At 32.0% G+C, this 11,184-nt stretch overlaps 1 protein-coding gene across 2 annotated transcripts in view; it reads left to right on the top strand.

Moving 5' to 3' along the window:
- LOC106464684 (lachesin-like) overlaps nt 1-11,184 on the top strand; it is a 127,052-nt gene that overhangs the window by 73,185 nt on the left and 42,683 nt on the right. For both annotated transcript variants that reach the window (XM_022392995.1, XM_022392990.1), the window contains exons 2-3: nt 3,649-3,755; nt 7,160-7,367. In XM_022392995.1, the coding sequence (XP_022248703.1) occupies nt 3,649-3,755; nt 7,160-7,367 (315 nt within the window). The remainder of the gene's footprint in view (nt 1-3,648; nt 3,756-7,159; nt 7,368-11,184) is intronic.

Raw genomic sequence — 11,184 nt, 5'->3', positions numbered from 1 at the left:
GGCTCAGCGGTATGTCTGCGGACTTACAACGCTAGAAACCGGGTTTCGATACCCGTGGTGGGCAGAGCACAGATAGCCCTTGTGTAGCTTTGTGCATAAACAAATCTGGGGCTTGGGAAAGTTATTTAAGAATTGTACACAAGGTAGAAGTTTCAACCTTCCTTCAAATCTTAAGTTTGGCTGTGCCTCTCTTTTTGTTTCAGAGGTTTGTTTGAGTTACCAGTATTTATTTTTGTTATTCCAGTCTTTTAGGAGATTTCTATCCTTCTCTTATTACTTCAGAGAGTTGTATACGTTATAAACAACTCATTTGTTATTTCAGATACTTGTGTGAATTATTCATTTTTTCCCGGTCAATGTTCAGTGGATTTCTGTATTTTTTCACTTTCATTTTTCTTTGTAATTTCGGATGTTTAGCAATTCATTGTAATTTTGTTTATAATTGACTTCCGTACGCAAAAATACATCCCTTTATTCGATAGAAAACAATTCAGAAGTACATTGTAGAATATAAAAGTTAGGGCATTTTATGATTTTCTGACGGACACCGTGTTTTATCTTTGCATAATTATTCCAATCTGGTTTGTGGACTTTTACTCTGAGAAAAAAAAAGGGTACTTCAGGTAATCTATAATTTTTCACTATAATACGTCTGGAGCATGATTTCATTGCGATATATATTAATTTATGTTTTGAAAACATATCCAATAAACAAAACATAAACTGCCACAGACTCTATTTTGTAACATTTAATAAGTGAGGCATTAGAAACTGTAATATAAAGAAATTCAATGCATTGGTTTAATTTATTAAGATACATTTAGGAATGGAATACGGTGCTAAATGTTATCTTTCTACTGGTATTTTATTAGAATTTAATTAATACGTTCCGTGTACAGGTTTTTGCGTTCCCCTTTTCTTCGGGGGTGGAGGGGGATATGCGCGTCATTCTGTTGATATGTTTTGCGCTAGAAGGAATTTATTTTTCTGAGTTTGTGTAACGAACGAAAAAGAAGGAAACATACAGGTTGCAAGAATCTGACGCTTGTCTTGCGATGTACGATCAACGTGAACTTGATGTAAACTTGTGATGTACGATCAACGTGAACTTGAAGTAAAGCTTTTTCGATTTTCTTTTTATATTTAAAAAACGGTTCAGTTTTTTCAAACATTTTTCAATAATAGTCAGTAATGGTCACTAGTTAAAGATAAAAAAAAAGTAATTTCAATTTTATATTCAACAAATTATGGGCCGAGGGTAACTGTCGCTGTTTTTCAATTACAACAGATATAACAACATATCAAATGTCTAAAACTTGTTGATCGCGCATCGCTAATGTAAATAATAAATAATATATATTTGGTAATGGAAGAATATATTTCTGTAATGATGGACTACAAGTGTGAATTAATAAGCTTCTTCCAGGTCCAGAGCAATAGTACATATATATTTGGTAATGGAAGAATATATTTCTGTAATGATGGACTACAAGTGTGAATTAATAAGCTTCTTCCAGGTCCAGAGCAATAGTACATATATATTTGGTAATGGAAGAATATATTTCTGTAATGATGGACTACAAGTGTGAATTAATAAGCTTCTTCCAGGTCCAGAGCAATAGTACATATATATTTGGTAATGGAAGAATATATTTCTGTAATGATGGACTACAAGTGTGAATTAATAAGCTTCTTCCAGGTCCAGGGTAATAGTACAAACTTTCGTCCTTTCATTTTTTATAACGTGAGAGGAGTCGAACGTTATCTGTTGTCATGGCAATGAACAGTGAGCTTTGAATGAGTAGAGAACATAGACGCCGCTTAGTTTGTTAACTGTTGAAATTAGGCCGGAATACAATACTGACGTGACGTAACCCGGGAAATATATGTTATCTCGAATCCTTCATAAATATAGATCGCCTTATATGAAATACTATGAACTTACAACTATTTATGGCTATATGTATGTATAAACGATAGTTCCCGTGTTATGGTATATCGTACATTATAAATATCGTCAAAACACTAAATCTATATAATAAATACAAGCGTATATTAGAATTGAAGTCTTATAATTTTGTACAAAATAACTTTATGTTTTCCTGTAAATAATGTAGACGTTTCGATTTAGAAATAAAGCATCTCTTACAGTACTCAAAGAACGCAGTGCAAAACGTATTTAAAAACATTCTTTAAAAATGTACGATCAATCATTTTACGGGCAAACCTGCTATGCTTTATAAACATATTTGTATATTCAAATGCTATCAGTAGCTTCATCAAATATAATTTTGACTCATTCTACTGCATCACGCAAAATCCAAATAGCTATTAAAAACGCATTTTCAAATTATTTGAAAAAGCAATTATTAAATTTTAGTACCAGAAGGTTTAAAAATCACAATATATATGTTTATCTTAGGATACTTGAAAATTTCAGTTATTATTCTTAACGTTAATGTTGAGTTTGAAAACACCACGGATTAAATAATTAAAAACGCCAATAATGCAGACTGAGTTAAGCGAGAATTAAACCAAGAATAATTTATGAAACAGATTAACTTTGTATTTTATCCCATAGATGGTTTTTATTAATCTAATCACCTATTCATAAGAAACTTTCACTCCTCTTTCCTGAGACGTAATTAGCACGTGACAAAAAACAAAACAAAAACATGTCTACATTTCTTACAGGTCTACTGAAAATTACTCCGTTCGGAGCTACTGTATAGAATTGAACCAAATTTAGCTGTCTTCACTATAATAAGTTGTTATTGGTGAATAATAACTTAACGAACATTTACCATATTCTTCACGTGCTTAGAGAACATTGGAGCAGTTTTAAAAAGAGGTGTTTTCAGATTCAACTGACTTGTAGTTAGTCACACAAGGCAAGCTGAGCGAAAATGTTTGTATTTCATGTTTTCTAAAACAGTTTTTAACACTTGAAAACAACAGAAGAGCCAAGTAAGTGCGTTGTACCAATTTTCATGATAGGATTTGTTAACTTAAAACGATATCTTAAGCTCTAAGATTATTCTAACAATTATTCTAGCATTGGTGTATTCATATACATGTGTTTATGAACAAATAACGGACTGTAATGACTTAGTATGTGTTTTTTTTTCTATATTAGTTTAAAAACCTACGTGCTTGTATTTGCAACACTAAGTTATGTAACAACGAAGTGAAGTGGAAATACTTTACTTACTTGTTCATGTCTGTTACATACTAACATATCACGCTACAGATGTTCAGTATATGTGTTGAACACAAAAACACTCATATACGTAAGTTCTAATCCATATCCTTAGTTGTATGCTTTTTGACACAAAAGAACAGTTATATTGAAAAAAGTTATCCGAAAAATAGATTATGCGCATCGGACAAACATACAGAATTTGCCTACCAAATGCAGGGCCTATTTTCAGTTATTTCTATAGCGTTTTATATGAATATGAAACTTTTATCACGGAAAAAAAAATTCTGTTTAGATCAATATACCTAATAAATTATCCTGCTATAACCAGGTAATGATATTTCTTACATAACACTAAGGTTATTGTAACCCTTAATTATGTCGATATTCGATATTTTTGTTTTCTTACAATCAAGTAAATCTTGATGTTACTTCGTCTTTTTTCTCAGACGTGATCTTGGAACCTGAATTCACGGAGCCGATCCCGAATGTGACAGTAGCTATAGGACATGATGCTGCTATTCCATGCGTTGTAGAAAACCTTGGATTTTACCGGGTAAGGTCATTAAATTACGAATGCCATTTGTCTACTAATAACGTATTCTTAAAATCGGGAAACCAGAATGTTCATGATATTGTATTTCAGGGTAAAAACCTCTTGTAAATACCTTTACTTCTGGACAAAATGTTACCTCCTTTCTTTGTGTATCCTTCTTTGACTCCCCTATTTTTCTTAACCCTTTCTATAAGAGTTATAACGAAATTTTGTTTTTGAACCTTACACCATAAGGTTTCTTACTCTGTGTTACACTTACATTTTACTTTTGTTTTTATCGTATACAGAAGTATTTCCCCACGCTCTGTATTAACATCATTTTTCATCTTGAACGTGGGATGTACGGGCATTATATAGTGTTTATCATGATACTGTATATCATTTGACTTTGGCTGAGGCTTCAACTTTCACTTTTTTGTAAAGTTATGCAGCCTAAAGATTATAATAACCTGTGTCAGGCCTTCTCTTGACTTAAAGTTGGACAGCTTGTCAAATGTAGCAGAGTGTTGGTTAAAACATTGAACATTATCGTGACATATGCTGTCAATTAAACTGATCAACTTTTATAACTTATTGAAAAGCAAGCAACATTTCACGTCATATTTGTAGTGTATAGAATGCTTAACAGCCGATGCTAAGATACTACATTTAATTGTGTTGACATTTTATTAGATTTTAGGCAGTTTAGGTATTGTTATCCTCTTCATTTCTAAAAACAGGTGTCAAGTTTGCTGCTTTTAATGTATAAACAGAAAAACAGACAGAAGAACAATACTGGTTGCTATAACAATGCAATAACGATCGTGTACTTTACAGTATATATATATAGAAATTCTAAAACAAAAACACTGCTTACTAATTCTTTGTTTATACGTCTCATGTTATAAGTTATGTCCACTTATAAGCGTTTTTAAAGGTTTTGATTCAACGTACGCCCAGACAGAAACTGTCAACAATTTTCTATATTTAGCGAAAGGTTGTTTTGTTAGTTTCCACCGAGTTATGGAAGAATCATTTACAATAACTTTATTTAGTTCGCCTCTCAATCATTCTACGTGTAGGAATGGAGGTTAAATAGGAGAAGTAATTCTTAAGTGCAGTGGAGTAAAGCGGAATTTTCTTCGAGATAACCCTATCACCTTTAAGATCATTGAATCTCTTTCCTACATTTTCTTGTTTGATAAAACGTTTCCTATTTTACTTCATATTTCTTCTCGTCTCACCCTCACCAAGTTTCTTTGTTCATTTAACCAATTCCTTTACAGACAGATCGCAGAAAGTGATCTATTTCCTTCCAGAAGGAGACACACTTTCTTGTGGTTATCATCTCGAAACGTTAGCGTTATTCAGTTATAAAGTTATAAAGGTTGTCAAACGCTGGCGTAAGAAGTAAAAACAACAATGATTAAAATATGAACATTCCATAACAGAATTTTTAAGATACTGACATGTCATCCAGGAAAATGGATTTTCTTTTCTATGGAACTTCCAGGATGGTTTTATATACAAGGTCATATGAAGGTTAAAGGCCTGATTAAAAATCACAACATAGTTTTTAAAGATTTGAAACGCATATTTAAGTCGAGTGCCAACCTTGTAGTATTTCCAGAGCGTTTCAAATGAAAATCATTTAAAAAGTTATGTGAAAAAAAAGAGAAATCCAGTGATTCAAACTATTTTCCATATTTTTCACTTTTTATTTTGCTTTTATATTGAAAAATATTTGCTCTTGTTGTTGTTGCGAAAACTGCTAACAGTAAGGAATAACAATTAAACTATTCTACGTTATTTTTTATCAGTAATTTAATAACTTCTTTTCTGATTTGAAGTACACGAGTGCTTATTGCATACACATTAAAATAAAACAATTTCAAAATTGCTTTGAATTTTTAATCCAACTATTACTTGCCTTGCTGTATAGAGACAGTTAGTAATTAGTTTCCTTGAAATTGTGAGTATTTACACTTCATCTATTACCCATTGCTTTGAATTTTTAATCCAACTATTACTTGCCTTGCTGTATAGGGACAGTTAATAATTAGTTTCCTTGAAATTGTAAGTATTTACACTTCATCTATTACCCATTCCAATTAAACGTATACATCCTTTGAGTATGAATTCAGTCTGTTTGTGTTTTCATATAGATGTCATACATAAATATTCATGCATAACACTACTTAGTACAAATCGCGTGCTTTATACAGGGGATTACAAAGTAACTGAGGCAATGGATGGAGCCAGACGAATCACTACGCAATTGTGAAAGATATATAGGATTTAGAATAAGTTGGAAACGGAGATTTTAATGAAACAAACGAGAGGGGTGGAGGTTGTCGTCTCGTGGTATTTTGAAAAGTTAGCATTTATAATTTTTATCGTTCGAGTCTTTGTAAAATGTGTTTCCGGTCACAAACACCCCTAAAAAAATTCGTCTTGTGTAAGTATTACTAAGATGGAAAACGCAAGTACTTTTTAGGGTATACCGCATGACATTGTTTCTAGCCAAAATGGGCTGGGTGTGGCTAAGGATTTGCGTGAACGAACCGTGAGGGCTTATGGTCCATGGCCCGTTACCGCAATAACGCGCTTTGGAATCTAGGGCCGTGAGGATCAAATCTCATATCTGATCAGACAATAATAGTTCCAAAAGTTGGTGTTAGGTTCTGTTCATTAACTTTTTTTTTTCTAGTTTATCATTTCAAAAATTAAGTACGCCTATTATGGAAAATATGAAACCAAGAAACCAACCTTGCGAAAAGCTGTCATTTTGAACACAATGCAAATTAACTGCTTGTTGAAATGATTATAAATACCAAGAAAACATGTTAGTGTCAAGTATCCATTTTATTTTTCAAGTTTATAAGTAAAATTGCTATTCTTGTTGACGTAGTATTTTTCAATAATTTCACTCGGTATGAAATAAGTTAGGAAAATGAAAATATTTAGTCATTAAAATTATTTTTTCGTCATAAAACCACCACCATATATCAGTTTCTGAATTATAAACTAAGTTAGTCCAAACTATTTTCATAATTACTAGAAAAGTTTACACATAATTTTTAGAAGTAATTTTAATTTTCCTACGATGTATGATTATTGATTTAGCTGAAAAATTCTATTTAATATTTTTAGTATTATACAGTAAGTTTATCTTTGTGCTCGTTGAAAAACTAAAGAAATACTATCTAATTTGACCTCTTTATCAACATAATTTTATTTTAATATACCGATTCTGTATAAATGACCTTATTCTGTAAGGGAAGTGTAGAAAAATGGAAGTTAAACTACGTATCAGCCTTTATATTTTTGACGGCTACAAGCTGCTTCCCTTTATTGTGTTTGTGTTTCATAATCGAACTGTTCTGATTTTGAATCAGTTCAAATCTTTCTCCGGTTTTTGATAGGTTGCATGGTTAAGAGTCGAGAGCAAGACCATCTTAACCATTCATCATCATGTCATTACGAGGAACTATAGAGTTAACCTTGATTACAGTGACCATATTACATGGATCCTTCAAATAAAAAATGTACAGGAATCGGATCGAGGATTCTATATGTGCCAGATAAACACGGTGCCCATGAAGAGTCAGACAGGATATCTGGACGTGGTTGGTAAGTAGAGAGACGTTTGTTGTTTTAAAATGTTGAACACAGTAACTACATGTGATAAAACTACTTATAGACTGAGAATTATTATATTACGAAATATTTATGAGATAAGCGTTTACAAAATGGCCGAGTATTCTAGTGTCAATGTTGGACGTTACTACAGCTTCAGAATAACTGTACTGATCATCGTCAAACAAAAATCAAAACAGTCAGTTAAAATTTAAATAGACTCACGAAAATATTATCGGGAGTAGATATGTACATGTGTTTTTAACATTTTATTTATTTATTTCCGATTTATTCCTCACAATTTAGCCAAAAACTTCAAAATATAGGGTTGGTAGGTGTTCATACATGAAAAATACGTTCCAGACGTAAGGTTTCAATTCGTCTTCTGCACAAGTGTTCTTCAGTGAGACTATGAAACCACTCGGTTTCGATACGTTAGTACGAATTCTAGGCGTTTAATTTGCAAAGCACCAAAGTGATGAATTAACAATTTACGAATATTTTTTTATTTAAAAAAATCAGACTCTTTTTTTTTTTCTTTACAAACGCAGTCAAGCATTTTCGCAATAATCAAGAATAAACTTGCTTGTGGGAATTTAATCTTCTCACGCTGTTCTTGTAGGGCAGCAAGCAAAAATAAACTCGCGTATTAAAGCTATTAATTTGCATATTGTATTCCTGAGAATTAATCAGAAGGAAAACCTAACCTAACATCTGAAAACATTAGTTTTTACAATACACGTGCTGTGTCAACATTTTTTCTTCATACAAGTATTATACGACAGTTCACTGAGCAACAATCGTGACTTTCTAAATTCGTTACTCCTTTGTGAGTGTGTGAAAAGCATATTTAGTCAGTTAAGTGATATTTAGTGAAATACTTAAAATAGTTACGTATGAAAAGTGCACGACTGAAAAAATCAGTTTTATTATGATAGTTAAAACACAAAATTCTTTGCTTAATTGTTAAAGTTTTCACAGAAGAGTTTATTTCAAATACTCAGCAGAAGAGATTGCCCATGACTTCAGCCCTATATATACTGATAGAGGTAGCTTCATATAACTTTTTATAATGAGTTAAAACCTTCAGTTATAGAGTCATATACCCATTCTTAAGTAATTTATGTATTATCCTACATAATTATTTTTGTCATGTTACAGAAATATATAATTTTGGCATGAGTCTTTATCTAATAGAGGTTTACCTACTAGTAAAATGTTCTTGATATTCATTCACTTATAAATTACCTTACATTTTACTTTCTAATGAGATGAGATAAACACTGTATATTCTGTACTGTTGAAAATATATGGAAAACAGTATTTTGACATTAAATGACGGCTTTGTAGTTAAAGTTCTTAAAAATTATCATTTTTTGTTTCTTATGAGATGTTGAATAAACACAGCACATTTATCTCAACACTTTTTCAGTAAATTTAAAAGAGTTGTTTCGAATTGCAAAACTGCAGACTTACAACGCTAGAAACCGGGTTTCGATGCACGTGGTGGGCAGAGCACAGATAGCCCATTGTGTAGCTTTGTGTTTAACTTCAAACAAACAAACCAACGAATTGCAAAATGAGATATATGATTATACTTGAACAGATTGTGAATATTATCACATCTATCTAGTTGGACTGCATATTAAAACACTCTCAGTTATATTTTGAAATTAACTAAACATAAACACAAAGATAGTTAAAAAAAAAGCAAAGAGGTCATCATATCTCCTGAGGATGTCTATAGAGATGTGAGAGACTTCATAGTATGCCTGTAAACTGAAAGCACCCGATTTAAATTTGATTCGAGTTTATTATTATATGACTAAACCAGAGCAAATAAATACGAAAACGTCGTAACTTTGAATACAAAATGTTTAACGTGCTGAACAAATTAAGCCCAATTAAAATAGAGATGAGGAAAACTGAAACTTTGATACCTAACCAGCTAAGCTTAATGAACTAATTATATCGATTTCTTGGCACTAAACGTGGAAGTTTTAAAGAGAAAACTTGATGTTAGATAAGAAACTGTGGTTACTTGTCAGCTTTCGGCAACGAAAGATGTAACAATTTAAATTACGAATACATGTTTTACCTGGTACGTTTTTACTTGTGCCACAAAAGAGATTTAATAAACTGGAAAAATAAATCGTTAGAGCGAACCTAAAAAATAATTCCAAAAGTTAAGAAATTACTTTAAAGGTATATTGAGGATGCAGGAAACAATGTCACTTGAATAGTTCTTAGAATATCTAAAAAAAAGAGCACGATTTGCGGTAATCACCTAGAAGAACAATGAGGTAAAAGTGTTTATTTTATAGTGTATACTTTATTAGTACTGCGAAGATAACTTAGATCTGATAAAAAGGCAGTTATTGTATTTTATGCTATCTAAACTAAAATGGAAATTGTCGTTGGTTGTTCTGTTCAGTTGGTGTTTAGTAGTAGGTTAGTCGTAGTTTATAATAATAATATGCACATGCTAATTAATGCAGTGGAATGTCACCATAGATGCGAGATGTGGCGCCACAGGCAACATATTTAGCATTTATATTCTAAGAACGAAGAAAGAAATTAAAGAAGAATGTATACCATTATATCTACCTTTCGTTCAATAGTAGGTATAATCAGACCGGCTGAGGTGCAACAGACAGAGTGATGGTTGAGACACTATGAACAACAACTGTAATATCGTGAACTGGATTAGGTTGACGAAATATAATTATTATTGATTTTATATGAGCCAATTACAAGTCAGAATCAGGATAAGGATTAATAACACAATATTATTTATATATTTTAATTCCAATTATTTTTTTGCAAATATTTATTTTTATTTGATTTAACTTTACTCATTATTCAAAAGAACTAACGAAACAGCAAGTTAGTCTTGTTGTGACAAAATTGGCTCAAGCAATAAAGCGTCAAAAGGAGAAAAGTATTTTGCCAATTCTAGGAACATAAGTGTGAAATTAAAGAATAATTCATAACAATATGGGAACCATACTATATCTTCTACATCTAGTGCCGACGAGGTCTTTCGTCAATATCAAGGTTCATCAGGTTGACGGCAAATTCGCGACCATTTGACAGCTCAAGGCTGTAAAGCGTAAACTTATTGCTAAGAGAAATATGTTCCAGAACTCGCTGAGAAATACTATTCTTACACTCTGATTATTAAATAATTTAGATCTCAAAGTACATTTCCAAGAAAAAGCATTTAATGGTCTATATAGAAGCGATAAAACTGATACAGTCTTTGTTTAGAGCAGCAACAAGCTCCGAAACCGAACGACTGAAAGCCAATCTGGATCAATACGCTCATCCTCAAAATGACAATTACAATTACGAAAGAGAACCTTTCTGTTCACCCCAAAACCATTACAATGAAGCTGAGCATGTCTCTTGGTACCGTTGATAATAAACAGGGATTTGAAGTTGACAAAGACACGAACAAATCAAATGTTTAAAATTACTCAGCTATACCTTGAAATCAACATTTGTTTTCACGCAAAAAAAAACAAAAAAACAAAAAACACTGAAGTCACCGAAACCACAACAGTCCTTTTCGACAACATTTTTTTCGGCTATTCTTATGCAATTTCAATGGACTTTTGTGACTTCGGCCTGCTTAAACGTGGTCTTGGAAGACAATGTCCACGTATAGTAGAGGGTCTGTGGAAATATTACTAAAATGTATGGTCTTAGATGGACTTCAGCGTTCATTGCAGTGGAAAGTACGGTATTGATCAATAGTGTGTTATCATAGCCACAAGTGTAAGCAAGACCAAAGATGGAAGTAGTAATT

This window comes from Limulus polyphemus, unplaced genomic scaffold (assembly GCF_000517525.1).
Source record: "Limulus polyphemus unplaced genomic scaffold, Limulus_polyphemus-2.1.2 Scaffold62, whole genome shotgun sequence".
In the NCBI taxonomy this organism is placed as follows: Eukaryota; Metazoa; Arthropoda; class Merostomata; order Xiphosura; family Limulidae; genus Limulus; species Limulus polyphemus.
The sequence above is the reverse complement of the archived record's forward strand: the minus strand, read 5'-3'. Positions and strand labels throughout refer to the sequence as shown.